The sequence below is a fragment of the Bombina bombina genome, chromosome 1 (assembly GCF_027579735.1).
Source record: "Bombina bombina isolate aBomBom1 chromosome 1, aBomBom1.pri, whole genome shotgun sequence".
Taxonomy (NCBI): Eukaryota; Metazoa; Chordata; class Amphibia; order Anura; family Bombinatoridae; genus Bombina; species Bombina bombina.
In genome coordinates, this window is record NC_069499.1 from 1,145,959,703 (window position 1) to 1,145,983,416 (window position 23,714).

The 23,714-nt window shown below is 40.9% G+C and overlaps 1 protein-coding gene across 1 annotated transcript in view; it reads left to right on the forward strand.

The window, feature by feature from the left end:
* Positions 1–23,714, forward strand: part of TUBG1 (tubulin gamma 1) — a 108,494-nt gene that overhangs the window by 32,529 nt on the left and 52,251 nt on the right. Inside the window, exons 2-7 of the mRNA XM_053699350.1 lie at positions 2,237–2,349; positions 3,043–3,210; positions 3,554–3,622; positions 3,773–3,852; positions 4,359–4,485; positions 16,867–16,953. Coding sequence (XP_053555325.1) covers positions 2,237–2,349; positions 3,043–3,210; positions 3,554–3,622; positions 3,773–3,852; positions 4,359–4,485; positions 16,867–16,953 — 644 coding nt within the window. The remainder of the gene's footprint in view (positions 1–2,236; positions 2,350–3,042; positions 3,211–3,553; positions 3,623–3,772; positions 3,853–4,358; positions 4,486–16,866; positions 16,954–23,714) is intronic.

The window sequence follows — 23,714 nt, forward strand, 5'->3', positions numbered from 1 at the left end:
CTAGAGGCTGAGATAGATTTAACAGCTGAAGTCTCAGGATTGTTCCTAAACGTTACTGTGACAGTTTCCCGTCCTCAAGGGTGAGCGACTTAGCCTTTAAAGGGATCCATGTTTTTTTATTTCATGATTTAGATAGATCATAACATTTTTTTTAAACCACTTTCTAATTTACTTCTATTATCATATTTTATTTGTTTTCTTGTTATCCTTATTTGAAAAGCAGAAATGTAAGCTCACTATATGGCAGCATTTTTGCAACAATGTTGTACATTAGCAGTGGCACTAGATGGCAACACTATTTCCTGTCATGTAGAGCTTCAGGCATGTGCACGCTACAGGTATCTGTTCAACAAAGAATAACATGAGAATTAAATACATTTTATAATAGAAGTAAATTAGAAACTTTTTAAAAATGTATATTCTCTATCTAAATCATAAAACAAAATGTTTGGGTTTAATGTCCCTTTTGAGAATAATCTCCTTCATTAAGATATTGTTTACTTTTGTGTTTTTTTGTTTGTTTGTTTTTTTAAATTTGAATCTATTGAACGGTTTCCTTTTTTGTTCCTCGTCTGGCTGAACTGAGACAGCCTTGGATCAAGGACAAGTATTCCAAGAAGCATCCTGCTAAGTCCCAGATCTCTGGGCTGTGGACCAAGCAGCCAATGTAACCTAGTGGTTAGCTTGTGACTTTGCAACTCAATGGTTGTTAGTTGGAATCCAGCTGCTGGCGCTGGATGTTCCTCCCTTTTTTTTTTTTTTTTTTTTTTTTTTTTTTTTCTCTCTAGGATACTGTATAGGATTCTAATCTTGTCCTCCCCAAGGCAGATTTCTCCTATCAAGGTTTTTTTTTTCTACAATCCAATTAAAGAAAGAGACTTTTTTTCTTTATAAGGACTTATTCCCTCAGAGTGATCCTGTTTCCGTGGAGGAACAGGGTCAAGGTTTCTATTCAAATCCTTTTGTGGTTCCCAAAAAAGAGGGAATTTGTCGTCACATTCTAGACCTAAGGTGTCTCAGGAAGGCCTGAAGAAGACAGAATGGAAACGATTTGTTCCATTCTTTCCTTAGTATAGTAAGGTCATTTTATGTCTACTATAGATCTGAAGGATGTGTATCTACATGTTCCCTTTCTCAAGGAACATCTCCAATTCCTTCGGTTTTTCTTTTCTGGACAAACTTTTCCAGTTTGTTGCTCTTCCGTGTTTTTTTTTTGTTTTGTTTTGCCTTGCCACGACTCCCAGAATCTTCACAAGGGTTCTGGGGGCACTATTGCTAGTAGCCAGATCCCAGGGAATTTCCGTGGCGCCTTATCTAGACATTTTTGGTTCAGGCGTCCTCTTTTCATCTAGCACATACTCATACAGAGATGTTGTCTTTTCTACGTTCCCAATGGGGGAAGGTGGAAGTTCCTAGTGACAATAATAGTGGCTCAATGCATGGAGGTGATTGATCTCATGGTGGCTTCCATGAACATCATTCCTTTTGCTCAGTTACATCTACGACCGCGACAGCTTTGCATGCTCTGTCAATGGAACAGAGACCATTCCAATTTATCTCAGAGAATAAATATGGACCCCCTAACAAGAGACTCTCGTGGTGGATGTCACAAGAATATCTGTCTCGGGGCACTTGCTTTCTGAGATCTTCCTGGTGGATTGTGACTACGGACACCAGCCTGTCAGGCTTGGAAGCTGTTTTGGTTTTCTCTAAAGGCTCAGGGCCTGTGGTCTCGGGGAAAAGTCTTCTCTTTCCATAAACATCTTAGACTTGAAGGCAATCTTCAAAACCCTGTCAGCATGGCCTCAACTTATCTTTAGTCCGGTTTATCAGATTCTAGTCGGACAACATCACCTCAGTGGTTTACATCAACCACCAGGGAGGGACACCTTTTCACCCTTGTGTTAATTGCTTTTTCCATTTCCTTCGGCTGAATTACTGGGGGTTATGGGTAAGTCAGTTACACTTAACAGCTTTGCTGGGGTGCTTTTTTCCTCTTCCTGCTGGCCAGGAGTTGAATATCCCACTAGTAATTGGAATTACGTTGTGGAAAGAGACATTTATCAGGTAAGCATACATGTTATTGTACTGTTATAATATATATACAATCTGTGTGCTAAGGATACTCTTCAGTAGATGCACCGCATAGTGTGCTTTGATATTGGTGTGTGGCAATTTATCATGCTTATCGGGTATGTAGAATTAATCAGTAACATTTTCTCTCATCTCTTTACAGTTGGTTTTGAATTTTGGAAACAACTATGTGCAGAACATGGTATCAGCCCAGAAGGCATTGTAGAAGAGTTTGCAACTGAAGGAACAGATAGGAAGGATGTGTTTTTCTATCAGGTAAGAATGCTCCATGTGATTTATTTTACATTCAAGTTGACCTATACCATGATAAATGTCATACAAATGGTGAGAATGTACTGAAAGTGTCTGCTGATTTCATATAGGATAATGTTTTGAAATGGTTAGGTGTTTGTATGGATTATGGGTGTTGGCTTTAATTCTGAGTCTAAGTAATAGACAAAGAAACAACTATTGTCTGTTTTCTCTACATCTTCTTTGACGATGTTAGGGAAGAGAATGATGGTCAGTTTATTAGTCAATGGGAGGTTGCTATGGGGCTGTTAACAGGCTTGGGTAGAGACACTGCTTTTGGTTTAGCTGTGGGCAGGACGATGTGAGCATAGATCCCTGAATGCAAACAAAGTGACAGAGAGAAGAGGTAAAAAAAAAAGAAGGTAAATATTTAACCTTTATGTTGAACCCCAGCAATCTGATTTAAATCTGTGTGGGGGAGGGTGGAGGAAGACTGGAAATATGAGTGCTTATCTTTTGAAGGATAAAACAGAGGATATATGCTTTGTGAGGTAAAAATAAGACCACATTTAAAGTTCTAGGCAAGAGGATGTAGATGCTTAAAAAAAAAAAAAGAATAAAGTAAAAAAAAAACTGCCAGTTTCCCACCACTAAGATAAACCTTTGCACATGTTAATGTGAGATGTTGTGTTTTTTTTTTTTTTATCCATTCTGTAGGCAGATGATGAGCATTACATCCCACGTGCTGTCCTTTTGGACCTCGAGCCCAGAGTCATCCATTCAATCCTGAATTCCCCTTATGCTAACCTTTACAACCCTGAAAATATTTACCTGTCCGAGCATGGAGGTGGTGCAGGGAATAACTGGGCTAGTGGTTTCTCACAGGTAAGGCATTGTGGGAAGAGGGAAGCCTTTAAGTGTGGGGGTGGTAATGGAGGGTTATATGAAAGACTGGGAGAACAATTTTTATACTGTAGTTGGGGAAACTGCAATGTTTTTATTTTCCTGTTATTAATATTCTCTTGTAGAATACTAACTTACAATTGTCTGTCCTGTAATTTACCAGTTTATTGCCAATTCTTTCATTGCATAAAATCAGATAATAATAATTTTGAGTAGTTTCACAAATTATTTTATAGAAGTTTCTGAAACTATGCAACCCAAGGTAATTGCTCATAAACCCCTTTGCCTTTTTCCATTATATGTAACAAGTGATATTTGCTTGTAGGGGGAAAAAATCCATGAAGATATCTTTGATATCATTGATCGAGAAGCTGATGGAAGTGACAGCCTGGAGGTAAGTAGCATTAATGTGCCTTCTAGTACTAATTTTCTGTTTCAAAATATTCTTTTTATTAGCAGTGTTAGTATATACCCAGCAGTATTTTTTTGTTTTCAGCAGTGATATGTTTGTTTGTTTCTTTTTTTTTTATTTTTTTAAAAACAGGGTTTTGTGCTGTGTCATTCAATTGCCGGTGGAACGGGGTCTGGTTTAGGGTCCTACCTCTTGGAGAGATTAAATGACAGGTGATACAATTATTTATGCTTGCACATATACATTTAAGGACAAGTGACTTGTATTTATTGGAATGCTAATATTAGGAAAAAATTGGTGAGCAGATGTAAAATTATTAATGGCACATGCAACCCAATTTTTTTTATTTAACACATTGGGTGAGTCAGTGACATAAGGCATATATGTGCAGCCACCAATCAGAAGCTTCTGAGCCTACCTAGGTATCCTTTTCAACAAGGGATTCCAAGACAACAAATCATTGGATAATAGAATTAAATTGTAAAGTTCGTTTAAAATCATATACTCCTATTTGAATCGCAAAAGTAAAAAAAATTGTTTCATGTCTAAGTGTTTTTTTTTTTTTTTTTCTTCTAAAGGATTAAAAGAGGAGGTTTTAGTGATCTGTTGCCAGTTTTATAATAACTAATCATCCTGAGGTTTTTCCAGTTAATGACCAGATTTAGTTATAATAATTCAAAATTTACTGAGTAAGCTGAATAATTTCTCTGTCACTTAGGTACCCCAAGAAGCTAGTCCAGACCTATTCTGTGTTTCCTAACCAGGATGAAATGAGTGATGTTGTTGTGCAGCCTTACAACTCCCTCCTGACACTCAAAAGACTGACTCAGAATGCAGACTGCGTGGTAAGATAGTCTCTCTGAATAGCCACGAAAACATTGTTATATTCATACTTAATATTGCTGGCTATGTAGTGATTGTCCATAGGCTAGATTTATATATATATATATACTATTGGGAAATGGTAAACATACCGCCATTCCTCCGCCCGCATCTCCTACTGTATTTAGCATATCAATGACGAATCCGGCTTCTTACATTTGTTTTGTGCCTCCTTTGGCGTCCAGCTTGTGGGGCACGCAACGATTGGAGAAAGCCAGATTCCTCATCAATATGCTAAATACAGTAGGAGATGCGGAGGAACGGTGGTATGTTTACCATAACGCAATGGTAAATATTTTTCTTTCATGTAATTGGCAAGAGTCCATGAGCTAGTGACGTATGGGATATACATTCCTACCAGGAGGGGCAAAGTTTCCCAAACCTCAAAATGCCTATAAATACACCTCTCACCACACCCACAAATCAGTTTTACAAACTTTGCCTCCCATGGAGGTGGTGAACTAAGTTTGTGCTAGATTTCTACGTTGATATGCACTTCGCAGCAGGCTGAAGCCCGGTTTTCATCTCAGAGTGCAGTGAATGTCAGAGGGATGTGAAGAGAGTATTGCCTATTTGAATACCATGGTCTTCCTCTAGGGGATCTATTTCATAGGTTCTCTGTTAACGGTCGTAGAGATTTCTTCTCCTACCTCCCTTTTCAGATCGACGATATACTCTTATATACCATTACTTCTACTGATTCTCGTTTCAGTACTGGTTTGGCTATCTACTATATGTAGATGAGTGTCTTAGGGTAAGTAAGTGTTATTTTATTCGTGACACTCTAAGCTATGGTTGGGCACTTTATATGTAAAGTTCTAAATATATGTGTTAAACTTTTATTTGCCATGATTCAGGTTAATCAGTATTCCTACTTTCAGTTTCATTTTTTTGGGAAAATGCATATGAATTTATATTTTTCTTACCTTAAAAATTTTCAATTTACTTTTTTTCTAAATTGCTGGCTGTTGGGCTCACGGGTGCAGAAAATGCTTCAATTTATTGCGTCATTTTTGGCGCAAAAATTTCGTCATTTCCTGCGTCATAGTTGACGCCTGAAGTTTTCACGTGGTTGCGTCATTTTTGACGTATGTGTGTTGTGGACGTTTTTGGCGCCAAAAAATATGGGCGTCATTCTTGGCGCCAAAAAATGTGGGCGTCATACTTGGCGCCAGTTTTTTTTCACATTATTTCACTCACTTTTTAGTTGCTTCTGGTTTCTAGAGGCTTGTTTTGTTTTGCATTTTTTCCCATTCCTGAAACTGTCATTTAAGGAATTTGATAATTTTGCTTTATATGTTTTTTTCTATTACATATTGCAAGATGTCACTACCTGACCCTGGATCAGAATCTACTTCTGGAAAGACGCTGCCTGATGTCGGTTCTACCAAAGCTAAGTGCATTTGTTGTAAACTTTTGGTAACTGTTCCTCCGGCTGTAGTTTGTGTTGTCATGATAAACTATCAAACGCAGATAATGTTTCCATTAGTAATAATCCATTACCTGTTGTTGTTCCTTCAACATCTAATGTTCAGGATGTTCCTGTTAATGTAAGAGAATTTGTTTCTAATTCTATTTGGAAGGCTCTGTCTGTTATTCCTCCTTCCAGTAAACGTAAAAAGTCTTTTAAAACTTCTCACATTTCAGATGAATTTTTAAATGACCGCAATCATTCTGACTTAACTATTTCTGATGAGGATCTATCTGGTTCAGAAGATTCTGCCTCAGATATTGACACTGATAAATCTTCATATTTGTTTAAGATGGAGTTTATTCGTTCTTTACTTAAAGAAGTGTTGATTGCATTCGATATGGAGGAGTCTAGTTCTCTTGATATTAAAACTAATACGCGTTTACATTCAGTTTTTTACACCTCATGTAGTTATTCCAGAAGTTTTTCCAGTTCCTGATGCTATTTCAGAAGTAATTTCTAGGGAATGGAATAGTCTGGGTACTTCATTTACTCCTTCTCCAAGGTTTAAGAAATTGTACCCTTTGCCATCTGATAGATTAGAGTTTTGGGAAAAAATCCCCAAAGTTGATGGGGCTATCTCTACTTTTGCGAAACGTACTACTATTCCTACGGCAGATAGTACTTCTTTTAAAGATCCTTTAGATAGGAAGCTTGAATCCTTTCTAAGGAAGGCTTATTTATGTTCAGGTAATCTTCTCAGACCTGCTATTTCTCCAACATTGGTGTGTCCGGTCCACGGCGTCATCCATAACTTGTGGGAATATTCTCTTCCCCAACAGGAAATGGCAAAGAGCACAGCAAAAGCTGTCCATATAGTCCCTCCTAGGCTCCGCCCACCCCAGTCATTCTCTTTGCCGCTGAACAAGCAGCATCTCCACGGAGATGGTGAAGAGTATGTGGTGTTTAGTTGTAGTTTTTTATTATACTATCAAGAGTTTGTTATTTTAAAATAGTGCTGGTATGTACTATTTACTCTGAAACAGAAAAAGATGAAGAGTTCTGTTTGTGAGAGGAGTATGATTTTAGCAGCAGTAACTAAAATCGTTTGCTGTTTCCACATAGGACTGTTGAGATGAGATAACTTCAGTTGGGGGAAACAGTTGGCAGACTTTTCTGCTTAAGGTATGACTAGCCATATTTCTAACAAGACTGTGTAATGCTGGAAGGCTGTCATTTCCCCTCATGGGGACCGGTAAGCCATTTTCTTAGTCTCAAACAGAATAAAGGGCTTAATATGGGCTATAAAACTGGTAAACACTTTTATGGGCTAGATCGATTGCTTTATTTGGGCATTTTATACAGCTTGATGTTGAAATTCACACTTTATAAACTTTGGGGAACGTTTTTTTACGTCGGGCACTGGTTTAGACACCTTCCCAGTCAGGAAGGGCCTTCTCTGTAGTAGGCAGAGCCTCATTTTCGCGCCATTACTGCACAGTTACTTTTGAGAGCAGGACATGCAGCTGCATGTGTGTGGGTCTGAAAGTAGTTGAAAAGGTTCCTAGAAGGCTTCATTTGGTATCGTATACCCCCCTGGGTTTGGTAAAGTCGCAGCAAAGGCTGTAGCTGGGACTGTAGAGGGGTTAAAACTGTAAACGGCTCCGGTTTCGTCATTTTAAGGGTTAAAGGTCTAAGATTTGGGGTGCAATGCTTTGAATGCTTTAAGACACTGGTGAAAATTTGAACAATTCCTTCATAGTTTTTCACATATTCAGTAATAAAGTGTGCCCTGTTTAAAATTTAAAGAGACAGTAACGGTTTTGTTTTAAAACAGTTTTTGTACTTTATTGACAAGTTTAAGCCTGTTTAACATGTCTGTGCCTTCAGATAAACTATGTTCTGTATGTATGGAAGCCAATGTGTCTCCCCCTTCAAAATTGTGTGATAATTGTGTCATAGCGTCCAAACAAAGTAAGGACAGTACTGCCACAGATAGTAAAGTTGCCCAAGATGATTCATCAGATGAAGGGAGTAGACATAGTTCTACATCATCTCCTTCTGTGTCTACACCAGTTTTGCCCACGCAGGAGACCCCTAGTACTTCCAGCGCGCCAATGCTTGTTACTATGCAACAATTGACGGCAGTAATGGATAACTCCATAGCAAATATTTTATCCAAAATGCCTGCATTTCAGAGAAAGCGCGATTGCTCTGTTTTAAACACTGTAGAGCAGAAGGGCGCTGATGATAATTGCTCTGTCATACCCTCACACCAATCTGAAGTGGCCATGAGGGAGGTTTTGTCAGATGGGGAAATTTCTGATTCAGGTAGAATTTCTCAACAGGCAGAACCTGATGTTGTGACATTTAAATTTAAATTAGAGCATCTCCGCGCACTGCTTAAGGAGGTGCTATCTACTCTGGATGATTGTGACAACCTGGTCATTCCAGAAAAATTGTGCAAGATGGACAAGTTCCTAGAGGTTCCGGTGCACCCCGACGCTTTTCCTATACCCAAGCGGGTGGCGGACATAGTGAATAAGGAGTGGGAGAAGCCCGGCATACCTTTTGTCCCCCCTCCTATATTTAAGAAATTATTTCTTATGGTCGACCCCAGAAAGGACTTATGACAGACAGTCCCTAAGGTCGAGGGGGCAGTTTTTACACTAGCCAAGCGCACTACTATTCCTATTGAGGATAATTGTGCTTTCAAAGATCCTATGGATAAAAAATTGGAGGGTTTGCTTAAAAAGATTTTTGTACAGCAAGGTTACCTCCTCCAACCTATTTCGTGCATTATTCCTGTCACTACAGCAGCGTGGTTCTGGTTTGATGAACTAGAAAAGTCGCTTAGTAGAGAGACTCCGTATGAGGAGGTTATGGACAGAATTCACGCACTTAAGTTAGCTAATTCCTTTATTTTAGATGCCGCTTTGCAGTTAGCTAGATTAGCGGCGAAAAATTCAGGGTTTGCAACTGTGGCGCGCAGAGCGCTCTGGCTAAAGTCTTGGTCAGCGGATGTATCTTCCAAGACAAAATTGCTTAATATCCCTTTCAAGGGTAAAACCCTTTTTGGGCCAGAATTGAAAGATTATCTCAGACATCACTGGGGGTAAGGGCCACGCCCTCCCACAAGATAGGCCTTTCAAGGCCAAGAATAAGTCTAATTTTCGTTCCTTTCGCAATTTCAGGAACGGACCAGCCTCCAACTCTGCAGCCTCTAGACAAGAGGGTAATGCTTCACAAACCAAACCAGCTTGCAAACCGATGCAAGGCTGGAACAAGGGTAAGCAGGCCAAGAAGCCTGCTGCTGCTACCAAAACAGCATGAAGGAGTAGCCCCCGATCCGGGACCGGATCTAGTAGGGGGCAGACTCTCTCTTCGCTCAGGCTTGGGCAAGAGATGTTCAGGATCCCTGGGCACTAGAAATAGTTTCTCGGGGTTATCTTCTGGAATTCAAGGAACTACCCCCAAGGGGAAGGTTCCACATGTCTCACTTATCTTCAAACCAAATAAAGAGACAGGCATTCTTACATTGTGTAGAAGACCTGTTAAAAATGGGAGTGATACACCAAGGAATGGGGTTTTACTCAAATCTGTTTGTAGTTCCCAAAAAAGAGGGAACTTTCAGACCAATTCTGGATTTAAAGATCCTAAACAAATTTCTGAGAGTGCCATCGTTCAAAATGGAAACTATTCAAACAATTTTACCTACAATCCAGGAGGGTCAATTTATGACTACCGTGGATCTAAAGGATGCGTATCTACATATTCCTATCCACAAAGATCATCATCAGTTCCTAAGGTTCGCCTTTCTGGACAAACATTACCAGTTTGTGGCTCTCCCATTTGGGCTTGCCACTGCTCCAAGGATTTTCACAAAGGTACTCGGGTCCCTTCTAGTGGTTCTAAGACCAAGGGGCATTGCAGTGGCACCTTACTTGGACGACATTCTGATACAAGTGTCGTCTCTTTCAAAGGCAAAGGCTCACTCAGACATCGTTCTGGCCTTTCTCAGATCTCACGGATGGAAAGTGAACATAGAAAAAAGTTCCCTGTCTCCGTCGACAAGAGTTCCTTTCTTGGGGACAATAATAGATTCTTTAAAAATGAAGATTTTCCTGACAGATGTCAGAAAGTCGAAACTTCTAAACGCTTGTCAAGTTCTTCACTCTGTTCCACGACCTTCCATAGCTCAGTGCATGGAAGTAGTAGGGTTGATGGTTGCAGCAATGGACATAGTTCCTTTTGCGCGAATTCATCTAAGACCATTACAACTGTGCATGCTGAAACAGTGGAATGGGGACTATACAGACTTGTCTCCAGTGATTCAAGTAGATCAGAAGACCAGAGACTCACTCCGTTGGTGGCTAACCCAGGATCACCTGTCCCAGGGAATGAGCTTCCGCAGACCAGAGTGGGTCATCGTCACGACCGACGCCAGTCTAGTGGGCTGGGGCGCGGTATGGGACTCCCTGAAAGCTCAGGGGCTATGGTCTCGGGAAGAGTCTCTTCTCCCGATAAACATTCTGGAACTAAGAGCGATATTCAATACTCTCAGGGCTTGGCCTCAACTAGCAAAGGCCAGATTCATAAGATTCCAATCAGACAACATGACGACTGTTGCTTACATCAACCATCAGGGGGGAACAAGGAGTTCCCTGGCGATGAGTGAAGTGACCAAAATCATAAAATGGGCGGAGGATCACTCCTGCCACCTATCTGCGATCCACATCCCAGGAGTGGAATACTGGGAGGCGGATTATCTGAGTCGTCAGACATTCCATCCGGGGGAGTGGGAACTCCACCCGGAGATATTTGCCCAGTTGACTCAATTATGGGGCATTCCAGACATGGATCTGATGGCGTCTCGTCAGAACTTCAAGGTTCCTTGCTACGGGTCCAGATCCAGGGATCCCAAGGCGACTCTAGTGGATGCATTAGTAGCGCCTTGGACCTTCAACCTAGCTTATGTGTTTCCACCGTTTCCTCTCATTCCCAGGCTGGTAGCAGGATCAAGCAGGAGAGGGCCTTGGTGATCTTGATAGCTCCTGCGTGGCCACGCAGGACTTGGTATGCAGACCTGGTGAATATGTCATCGGCTCCACCATGGAAGCTACCTTTGAGACAGGATCTTCTAGTACAAGGTCCATTCGAACATCCAAATCTAGTTTCCCTCCAGCTGACGGCTTGGAAATTGAACGCTTGATTTTATCTAAGCGTGGGTTTTCGGATTCTGTAATAGATTCTCTGGTACAAGCCAGAAAACCTGTAACTAGAGAAATTTACCATAAAATATGGAAAAAATATATCTGTTGGTGTGAATCCAAGGGATTCTCATGGAGTAAGATCAAGATTCCTAGGATCCTTTCCTTTCTCCAAGAAGGTTTGGATAAGGGATTATCAGCGAGTTCTCTAAAGGGACAGATTTCTGCTTTATCTGTCTTGTTACACAAACGACTGGCAGCTGTGCCTGATGTTCAAGCTTTTGTTCAGGCTTTGGTCAGGATCAAGCCTGTTTACAGACCTTTTACTCCTCCCTGGAGTCTGAATTTAGTTCTTTCAGTTCTTCAAGGGGTTCCGTTTGAACCTCTACATTCCATAGATATCAAGATGTTATCTTGGAAAGTTCTGTTTTTGGTTGCTATTTCTTCTGCTAGAAGAGTTTCTGAGTTATCTGCTTTGCAGTGTAATCCGCCCTATCTGGTGTTCCATTCAGATAAGGTTGTTTTGCGTACTAAACCTGGTTTCCTTCCAAAGGTTGTTTCCAACAAGAATATTAACCAGGAAATAGTTGTGCCTTCTTTTGTGTCCGAATCCAGTTTCAAAGAAGGAACGTTTGTTACACAATTTAGATGTAGTTCGTGCTTTAAAGTTCTATTTAGAAGCAACAAAGGATTTCAGACAAACGTCTTCTCTGTTTGTCGTTTATTCTGGCAAGAGGAGAGGTCAAAAAGCTACTGCTACCTCTCTTTCCTTTTGGCTGAAAAGCATCATCCGATTGGCTTACGAGACTGCCGGACGGCAGCCTCCTGAACGCATCACAGCTCACTCTACTAGGGCTGTGGCTTCCACATGGGCCTTCAAGAATGAGGCTTCTGTTGATCAGATATGTAAGGCAGCGACTTGGTCTTCCCTGCACACTTTTGCCAAATTCTACAAATTTGATACTTTTGCTTCTTCGGAGGCTATTTTTGGGAGACAGGTTTTGCAAGCCGTGGTGCCTTCTGTTTAGGTAACCTGATTGGCTCCCTCCCTTCATCCGTGTCCTAAAGCTTTGGTATTGGTTCCCACAAGTTATGGATGACGCCGTGGACCGGACACACCAATCCACGGCCCGCCCTGGTTTTTTTTAATCAGGTTTGATGAATTTCTTTCTTTAACTACATTCACCACGGCACCTTATGGTTTCTCCTGTTTTTTCTCCTGTCCGTCGGTCGAATGACTGGAGTGGGCGGAGCCTAGGAGGGACTATATGGACAGCTTTTGCTGTGCTCTTTGCCATTTCCTGTTGGGGAAGAGAATATTCCCACAAGTTATGGATGACGCCGTGGACCGGACACACCGTTGGAGAAAGTAATTTATCAGGTAAGCATAAATTCTGTTTTCTTTGACTAATGTTGCTGCAGCTTGTACCTTCTGGTTGGAGGCTTTAGCGCAACAAGTGTCAGACCAGAATGCTTATAGCATTGTTGAACTTCTTCATCATGCTAATAACTTTGTTTGTGATGCCATTTTTGATATCATTACAATTGATGTCAGGTATGTCTTTAGCTATTTTAGCTAGAAGAGCTTTATGGCTTAAGTCTTGGAATGCACATATGACTTCTAAGTCAACATTGCTTTCTCTTTCTTTCCAAGGTAATAAATTATTTGGTTCTCAGTTGGATTCAATAATTTCAACTGTTACTGGGGGGAAGGGAGCTTTTTTGCCTCCGGACAAAAAATCTAAAGGTAAATATAGGGCTGCTAATAGTTTTCGTTCCTTTCGTGAACAAAAAGCCTGACCCTTCCCCTAAAGGAACAGTTTCCGTTTGGAAACCTCCAATCTGGAATAAATTCAAGCCTTTTAGAAAGTCAAAACCAGCTCCCAAATCCGCATGAAGGTGCGGCCCTCGTTCCAGCACAGCTTGTAGGGGGCAGGTTACGATTTTTCAAAGATGTTTGGATCAATTCGATTCAAAGTCTTTGGATTCAAAACATTGTTTCACAAGGGTACAGAATAGGTTTCAAGGTAAGACCGCCTGTGAGAAGATTTTTTTTTTTTTTTTTTCTCACGCATTCCAGTAAACCCAGTAAAGGCTCAGGCGTTTCTGAAATGTGTTTCAGACCTAGAGTCAGCTGGGGTAGTTTTGCCAGTTCCAGTTCTGGAACGGGGTCTGGGGTTTTACTCAAATCTGTTCATTGTACCAAAGAAGAATTCCTTCAGACCAGTTCTGGATCTAAAAATATTGAATCGTTATGTAAGGATACCAACATTCAAAATGGTGACTATAAGGACTATTCTGCCTTTTGTTCAGCAAGGGCATTATATGTCTAAAATAGATTTACAGGATGCATATCTTCATATTCCAATCCATCCAGATCACTATCAGTTCCTGAGATTCTCTTTTCTAGACAAGCATTACCAGTTTGTTGCTCTTCCGTTTGGCCTAGCAACAGCTCCAAGGATCTTTTCAAAGGTTCTCGGTGCCCTTCTCTCTGTAATCAGAGAACAGGGTATTGCGGTATTTTCTTATTTGGACGATATCTTGGTACTTGCTCAGTCTTTACATTCTGCAGAATCTCATATGAATCAACTTGTGTTGTTTCTTCAAAGACATGGTTGGAGGATAAATTTACCAAAGAGTTCCTTGATTCCTCAGACAAGAGTAACCTTTTTGGGTTTCCAAATAGATTCAGTGTCCATGACTTTGTCTCTAACAGAAAAGAGACGTCTGAAATTGGTTTCAGCTTGTCGAAACCTTCAGTCTCAATCATTCCCTTCGGTAGCTTTGTGCATGGAAATTCTAGGTCTCATGACTGCTGCATCGGACGCGATCCCTTTTGCTTGTTTTCACATGAGACCTCTCCAGCTTTGTATGCGGAACCAATGGTGCAGGGATTATACAAAGATATCACAATTAATATCCTTAAATCCCAATGTTCGATCTTCTCTGACTTGGTGGTTGGATCACCATCGTTTAATTCAAGGGGCCTCTTTTGTTCGTCCAACCTGGACTGTGATCTCAACAGATGCAAGTCTTTCAGGTTGGGGAGCTGTATGGGGATCTCCGACAGCGCAGGGGGTTTGGGAATCTCAGGAGGCGAGATTACCAATCAACATTTTGGAACTCTGTGCGATTTTCAGAGATCTTCAGTTCTGGCCTCTTCTGAAGAGAGAATCGTTTGTTTTCAGACAGACAATGTCACAACCTTGGCGTATGTCAATCATCAAGGTGGGACTCGCAGTCCTCAGGCCATGAAAGAAGTATCTCGGATACTTGTATGTGCGGAATCCAGCTCCTGTCTAATTTCTACGGTTCACATACCAGGTATAGACAATTGGGAAGCGGATTATCTCAGTCGCCAGACGTTACATCCAGGCGGATGGTCTCTTCAACCAGAGGTATTTCTTCACATTGTTCAAATCTGGGGACTTCCAGAAATAGATCTGATGGCTTCTCATCTAAACAAACTTCCCAGGTATCTGTCCAGATCCAGGGATCCTCAGGCGGTGGACGCGTTGTCACTTCCTTGGCATTATCAACCTGCTTATATCTTTCCGCCTCTAGTTCTTCTTCCAAAAGGGATTTCCAAAATCCTAATGGAGCGTTCGTTTGTACTGCTGGTGGCTCCAGCATGGCCACACAGGTTTTGCTATGCGGATCTCGTTCGGATGGCCAGTTGCCAACCTTGGACACTTCCGTTAAGGCCAGACCTTCTATCTCAAGGCCCATTTTTCCATCAGGATCTCAAATTAAATTTGAAGGTATGGAGATTGAACGCTTAATACTTAGTCATAGAGGTTTCTCTGATTCAGTGATTAATACTATGTTACAGGCTCGTAAATCTGTGTCTAGAAAGATTTATTACAGAGTTTGGAAGACTTACATTTCTTGGTGTTCTTCTCATAAATTCTCTTGGCATTCTTTTAGAATTTCTAGAATTTTACAGTTTCTTCAGGATGGTTTGGATAAGGGTTTGTCTGCAAGTTCCTTGAAAGGACAAATCTCTGCTCTTTCTGTACTTTTTCACAGAGAGATTGCTAATCATCCTGATATTCATTGTTTTGTACAGGCTTTGGTTCGTATTAAGCCTGTCATTAAGTCAATTTCTCGTCCTTGGAGTCTTAATTTGGTTCTGAGGGCTTTACAGGCTCCTCCGTTTGAACCTATGCATTCTCTGAATATTAAATTACTTTCTTGGAAAGTTTTATTCCTTTTGGCCATCTCTTCTGCTAGAAGAGTTTCTGAGTTATCTGCTCTTTCTTGTGAATCTCCTTTTCTGATTTTTCATCAGGATAAGGCGGTGTTGTGGACTTCATTTAATATTTTTTCCTAAAGTTGTGAATTCTAACAACATTAGTAGAGAAATTATTGTCCCTTCTTTGTAACCTAATCCTAACAATTCTCTGGAGAGATCTTTACATTCTTTGGATGTAGTAAGAGCTTTGAAATATTATGTTGAAGCTACTAAAGATTTCAGGAAGACTTCTAGTCTATTTATCTTTTCTGGTTCTAGGAAAGGTCAGAAGGCTTCTGCCATTTCTTTGGCATCTTGGTTAAAGTCTTTGATTCATCATGCTTATGTGGAGTCGGGTAAATCCCCGCCTCAAAGGATTACGGCTCATTCTACTAGGTCAGTTTCTACTTCCTGGGCTTTTAAGAATGAAGCTTCTGTTGATCAGATTTGCAAAGCAGCAACTTGGTCTTCTTTGCATACTTTTACTAAATTCTACCATTTTGATTTTTTTTCTTCTTCTGAAGCAGTTTTTGGTAGAAAAGTAGTTCAGGCAGCTGTTTGTTTGATTCTTCTGCTTATAATTTCAGTTTTTTTCATTATAAGATTAAAACTTTTTGATTTAGGTTGTGGATTATTTTTTCAGCGTAATTGGCGGTCTTTATTTTATCCCTCCCTCTCTAGTGACTCTTGCGTGGAAGTTCCACATCTTGGGTATCTGCTATCCCATACGTCACTAGCTCATGGACTCTTGCTAATTACATGAAAGAAAACATAATTTATGTAAGAACTTACCTGATAAATTCATTTCTTTCATATTGGCAAGAGTCCACGAGGCCCACCCTTTTTGTGGTGGTTATGATTTTTTTTATATAAAGCACAATTATTCCAATTCCTTGTTTGAAGCTTTCGCTCCTTTCTTATCACCCCACTTCTTGGCTATTCGTTAAACTGAATTGTGGGTGTGGTGAGGGGTGTATTTATAGGCATTTTGAGGTTTGGGAAACTTTGCCCCTCCTGGTAGGAATGTATATCCCATACGTCACTAGCTCATGGACTCTTGCCAATATGAAAGAAATGAATTTATCAGGTAAGTTTTTTTTTACATATATTATGTTTTTAAAATTAAGTGTCTTTGTAAAGTTTAATGAATTAAAGTGCCACCTGTTTCTAAGTTTTCAATTAGATACTGGGCAGTAATTCATTAAACTTTACAATCACTGTCTCCCCCATGCTAGGTTATAGTCCATAAACAATTGAACAGTATCACATATCAGTATCACTGATCAGCTATATCAGTTATCTAGCTGCTTCAAAATTTAAAACATTTGGTTACCTCTGTAGTCCCAGGTTTTCTACATTAACTCTGTACAAGTTAGTAGAACAAATTGTGCATTGCATGATCTTCATCATTGTGTAATGCTGTTTGTAAGCAACTTTTTTTTTTTTTTTTTTCTCCCCCATCTAAATTTGTTTTTCTTTTGTTTAGGTAGTTTTAGATAATACAGCTCTGAATAGGATTGCTACAGACAGACTTCACATACAAAACCCTTCATTCTCTCAGATCAACCAACTAGTAAGTATTCTGCAGAACTTAGCAATTATCACATTAGAAACATTTTTACCGTTTGGTGTTCACCTATATGCATGATGCTCCATCTATTTCTTTTACAAAGATATGACGAGTCCACGGGTTTCATCCTTGTGGGATATTAACCTCCTGCTAACAGGAAGTGGCAAAGAGCACCACAGCAAAGCTGTATATATAGCTCCTCCCCTTCCCTCCCAACCCAGTCATTCTCTTTGCCTGTGTTAACATAGGAAGAGGTAAAGTGAAAGGTGATATTTTTAGTTTTTACTCAAGAAGTTTGTTATTTTAAAATGGTACCGGTGAGAACTATTTTTCTCAGGGTGACTGCAGCAATCGTTTCTAGTCAGGAAAGAAGAACTAGAAAATGTTTCACCCTGATGCAGATGATCTTAGCAATCTTCTCTAAGATCCATTTGTTCCCACTAGCTTCTGAAGGTAATGCAGAGAACAAATCTTCAGAGTGGAGAACACTGTCATGCTACAAGCAGCATTGAGGTATGTGCAGTCGTTTTTTTCTGGGAGAGACATAGTATACCAGAACAGGCTGACATTTTCCCCCATACAGGGGAAGGGTAAGCAGTATACACTATATAATACAAACTCAATAGTGTCCCTGGCAGTCCCTTTATTATATATACCATACATTTTTATTAAGTGTATACACAGGGCAAGCTGATGTTTCACTTATATGTTTATTATGTTTGATAAAGTGTACACGCAGGGTTACAAGCTGATGTTTTCACTTTATATGCATGGTTTAATGCTGGGAGAAGCGTTTCTGACATATTCGTCACTCGGTTTGATTGCAAAAACTAGCTCAGGGGTATTTTGTCTCTAATGGGATCATGAAGTTCCTTATGAGACATGGCTTGGCAGACATTTTATCTTTTCCCATGTGAGTTTTCTGACTAGAGTTGCGCTCCCAAGGGGGTGGAGCCTATTTTTCGCGCATTTACTGCGTAGTTTATATTCAACAGAACTCAGAGGCTTGCAATAGGGCCTATTTTACTATACAAAACATCCTTTACCAAAGGCTTCAGTTGGTTCTAGGGGCAGGTAGACGCCACAGCACAGCTGTGGCAAGGTGCAGAGTGCTGCTTAAAAAATACGTTGCTTAAATTGTTATTAAACTATATATATATTATCAGTTTATACAAGTGGTGCAATGTTGTCAGAACTTTTGGACTAGTGCCTAATATTTTTGCCTTGCTGCAAGCGTTTCTGGTTATTGCCAGAAAAATTGTTGCACTTTTTAATTTAAAGGCGCAGTCCATATTTTTCCTTAAATTGTTCATTGTTATTTGTGAACACTATACCATATAGCAATTATAAAACGTCTATTATAGTTATTGCTAGTCTGTCCAACATGTCTGAGCCTGAGGAAACTACTTGCTCAATGTGTTTAGATGCCATTGTGGAATCCCCCATTACATTTTGTCCCGCATGTACTGAAAGGGCCTTACAGTGTAACGAGCAAATTTTCCTTAAGGAAAGTATGCCCAAGGATGATTCTCAGTCAGAGAAGAATCAGGGTATGCCGCTAAACTCTCCCCAAGCGTCACAACCTTTAACACCCACGCAAGCGACGCCGGGTTCTTCAACTGCGTCTGCTTTATTTTCTCTGCAAGATAGCTGCAGTTATGTCATCTACCCTTACAGAAGTCTTATCTAAATTGCCAGTGTTACAGGGCAAAAGCAACAGAGTAGCAGTCAATGTCAGCACTGCAATCTGAGGACTGGTCATTCCCGATGTACCTTCACAAGAATCGGATTTGGGGGTCAGGGAACTATTGTCTGAAGGAGAATTTTCCAATTTAGGAAGTGCGTTTCCTCAGACGGATATGGACTTTGTGTCCTTTAGATTTAAGTTTGAACACCTCCGCCTGTTACTTAGGGAGGTCTTAGCAACAATGGATGACACTGATCCCATTGCGGTGCCACCAGAAAATTTATGTAAAATGGACAAGTTCCTAGTGATACTGACGTATTCTGATGTTTTTTCCGGTTTCAAAGAGAATCTCGGAAATTATTTTGCGTGAATGGGAAAGACTGGGTGTTCTGTTTTTTACCTTCTCTTAATTTTAGAGACATGTATCCCATTTCTGACACCGTCAGGGACGCTAGGCAATCAGTCCCTAAGATGGAGGGAGCTATATCTACCCTGGCTAAGCGTACAACTATTTTTATTGAAGACAGTTGTGCTTTCAAAGATCCTATGGATAGTCTGAAGTTGTTTGTTCATCAGGTTTTTTTCTGTTACAGCTGACGGCATGTATTGTACCAGTTACCACTGCGGAAACCTTTTGGTTTGACACTTTGGAGGAATTTCTTCAGACTGAGAGATCATGGTCTGCTGATGTGTCATTCAAATCTAAGTTTTAGCTTTCCTTTCAAGAGTAGGACCCTATTCGGGCATGAATTGAAGGAAATCATTTCTGACATTACTGGAGGTTAAAGGCCATGCCCTACCTCAGAACAGGTTAAGAGGTAAAGTACCCTCGGCTTCCTCTCCTTCCATTAAGCAGGAAGGGAATTTTGCTCAATCCAAGTCCATCTGGAGTCCCAACCAGGCTTGGAATAAAGGGAAACTATCTAAGAAGCCCGCTGCTGCTACTAGGACAGCATGAAGGGGCGTCCCCCGATCCGGGACCGGATCTAGTAGGGGTAGACTTTCTTTCTTTGTCCAGATTTGGGCAAGAGATGTTCAGGACCCCTGGGCATTGGAAATCGTGACCCACGGGTATCAACTGGAATTCAGGGGTTTTTTTTCTCCCAAGAGGGATATTTCATCTTTCAAGATTGTCTGTAGTCCAGATAAAGAGGTGTTTTTACATTGTGTAAAGGACCTCTATACCATGGGAGTATTTTGTCTTGTTCCAAAACTGGAACAGGGACAGGGATTTTTACTCAAATTTTTTTGTGGTTCCCAAAAAAAGAAGGAACTTTCAGACCGATTTTTGATCTCAAGTGTCTAAACAAATTTCTCAGTCCCATTGTTCAAAATGGAGACTACACAAACAATTTTTTCCAAAGATCCAGGAGGGTCAATGTATGACTACCGCGGATTTGAAGGATGCATACCTTTTTTTATATTCCTATTCTCAAGGATCATCATCAGTTCCTAAGGTTTGCCTTTCTGGACAAACATTACCAGTTGGTGTCTCTTCCCTTCGGGTTGGCCACAGCTCCCAGAATTTTTATAAAGGTTCTAGGGTCCCTTCTAGCGGTTCTCAGACCGCGGGGTATAGCAGTGGCGCCTTATTTGAGACTATATTCTAATTCAGGCGTCAACTTAGCAACTGACAAAATCTCACACGGACATAGTGTTGTCTTTCCTGAGAACTCACGGTTGGAAGGTGAACATAGAGAAAAGTTCACTAGTTCCACAGACAAGGGTTCCTTTCTTAGGAACTCTGATAGACTAGCCATGAAAATTATTTCTGATGGAGGTCAGAAAATCAGATTCTAAATACTTGCCGAGCGCTTCAGTCCATTCTTCGGCCATCAGTGGCTCAGTGTATGGAGGTAATTGGATTAATGGTAGCGGCAATGGACATCATTCCGTTTGCTCGCTTTCATCTCAGACCACTGCAGCTGTGCATGTTCGGACAGTGGAATGGGGATTATGCGGATTTATCTCCTCAGATAAATCTAGATCAAGAGACCAGAGACTCTCTGCTTTGGTGGTTGTCGCCGGATCATCTGTCCCAGGGGACTTGTTTCCGTAGACCCTCGTGGATGATAGAGACAACGGACGCCAGCCTTCTGGGGTGCAGTCTGGAATTCCCTGAAGGCTCACAGTGTTTGGACTCAGGTGGAGTCTCTACTTCCAATCAATATTCTGGAACTGAGATCAATATTTAATGCGCTTCAGGCGTGGCCTCAGTTGGCCTTGAACAAATTCATCCGATTCCAGTCGGACAACATCACGACTGTGGCATATATCAATCATCAGGGGGGAACAAGGAGTTCCTTAGCGATGATAGAAGTATCCAAGATAATCCGTTGGGCGGAGGCCCACTCTTGTTATCTGTCGGCAATCTACATCCCAGGAGTAGAGAACTGGGAAGCGGATTTTCTAAGTCGACAGACCTTACCTCAGGGTGGAGTTCCCATGCCCCCGGATGAGTTTGCCTCACTGATTCTCCGATGGGGCAGACAAGAATTGGATTTGATGGCATCTCGACAGAATGCCAAGCTTCCAAGATGCAGGTCCTGGTCGAGGGATCCTCAGGCCGAACTGATAGATGCCTTGGCAGTGCCTTGGTCGTTCAGCCTAGCTTATGTGTTTCCACCGTTTCCTCTCCTTCCACGCGTGATTGCTCGAATCAAACAGGAGAGAGCTTCAGTAATCCTGATAGCGCCTGCGTGGCCATGCAGGACTTGGTATGCGGATTTAGTGGACATGTCCTCTCTGCCACCGTGGAAACTTCCTTTGAGACAGGAACTTCTCATTCAAGGTCCTTTCCAACATTCAATTCTAATTTCTCTGCAGCTGACTGCGTGGAGATTGAACGCTTGATTTTATCTAAGCGAGGATTCTCTGATTCGATCATCTATACTTTGATACTGGTTCGTAAGCCTGCCCCATGAAAGATCAATCTTACGATATGGCGTACATATATTTGTTGGTGTGAATCCAAGACTTACTCATGGAATAAAGTCAGGATTCTGTCTTTTCTCCAAGAAGGTTTGGAGAAAGGGTTATCAGCAAGTCCTTAAAGGGACAGATTTCTGCTTTATCAATTTTGTTTCACAAAAGTTTGGCAGATGCGCCAGATGTTTAGGCTTTTTGTCAGGCTCCAACAATAATTAAGCCTGTATTTAGACCGATTACTCCTCCCTGGAGTTTGAATTTAGTTCTTCAAGGGGTTCCATGTGAACCCATACATTTCCATAGATATTAAGTTGTTATCTTGGAAAGTTCTGTTTTTGGTTGCTATTCTTCGGCTCAAAGAATTTCTGAGCTTCAGCTTTACAATGTGATTCGCCTTATCTCATATTTCATTCTGATAAGGTGGTTTTGCGTATCAAACCTGGATTTCTTCCTAGGGTTGTTCCAAATAAGAATATTAATCAGGAAATTGTTGTTCCTTCCTTGTGTCCTAATTCTTCGTCTAAGGAGTGTCTGTTACTTAACTTGGACGTGGTCCGTGCCTTGAAGTTTTTACTTACAGGCGACTAAGGATTTCCATCAATCATCTTCATTATTCATTATGTATTCTGGAAAGCGTAGGGGTCAGAAAGCTACGGCTACCTTCTTTCTTTTTGGCTGCGGAGTATTATCCGCCTGGTTTATGAGACCGCTGGACAGCAGCCTCCTGAAGGAATTACGGCTAATTCTACTAGGGCTGTGACTTCCACATGGGGTTTTTAAAAAAAAAAAAAAAAAACCCGATGCTTCTGTTGAACAGATTTGCAAGGCTGCGACCTGGCCGTTGCTTCATATTTTTTCTAAAATTTTCGAATTTTATATTTTTGCTTCTTCTGAGGCTGTTTTAGGGGGAAAGGTTCTTCAAGCAGTGGTGCCTTCCGTTTAGGTACCTGTCTCTTGTCCCTCCCTTTCATCCGTGTCCTATAGCTTTGGTATTGGTATCCCACAAGTAAGGATGAAACCCGTGGACTCGTCATATCTTTGTAAAAGAAAAGGAAATTTATGCTTACCTGATAAATTTGTTTCTTTTACGGTATGACGAGTCCACGGCCCACCCTGTCAATTCTTAGACAGGTTATTATTTTGTTAAACTTTAGACGGCTTTGCACCTTTGGCCTTTCCTTTCTCTTCCTTCGGTCGAATGACTGGATTGGGAGGGAAGGGGAGGAGCTATATGTACAGCTTTGCTGTGGTGCTCTTTGCCACTTCCTGTTAGCAGGAGGTTAATATCCCACAAGTAAGGATGAAACCCGTGGACTTGTCATATTGTAAAAGAAACAAATTTATCGGGTAAGCATAAATTTCCTTTTTAACCCTTTCCCGTCGGGACTTATTTGTCTACATCGGGACTGTAAACAAATAAATAAAAATTGAAGTCGCACAGTTGTTCATGGGATTGCTTGATTGCAATTATGGGATTGGGTCAGGGGGGAGTGCCTATGATGCTAGGTACGCCCTGCAGCCCACGATCCCATTTATGAAGTAGCTATGGCTTCAGGGCAGCCAAACAACTAGGACGTTCCATGCCGTCCTAATGGCTCTAAAGCCCAGCGCAAGTAGGACGGCATGGAACGTCCCAACGGCGGTTAAGGTTTAAAGGTACCTTTTGAAAATGTGAAATCTAACTTAAGGGACAGTCAAGTCCAAAAAAAACTTTCATGTTTCAAATAGGGCATGTAATTTTTAAACAACTTTCCAATTTACTTTTATAACCAATTTTGCTTTGTTCTCTTGGTATTCTTAGTTGAAAGCTAAACCTAGGAAGGCTCATATAATTTCTAAGCCCTTGAAGGCCGCCTCTTATCACATGCTTTTTTTTATTTGCTTTTCACAACAGGGGAGAGCTAGTTCATGTCGGCCAAATAGATAACATTGTGATCACGCCCGTGGCTTGTGGCAGACACTGCACTAATTTGCTAAAATGAAAGTCAATAGATAATAAATAAAATGTCATGTGATCAGGGGGCTGTCAGAAGATGCTTAGATACAAGTTAATCAGAGGTAAAACTGTATTATTATAACTGTGTTGGTTATGCAAAACTGGGGAATGGGTAATAAAAGGATTATCTATCTTTCTCTTGTTAAGTGTATC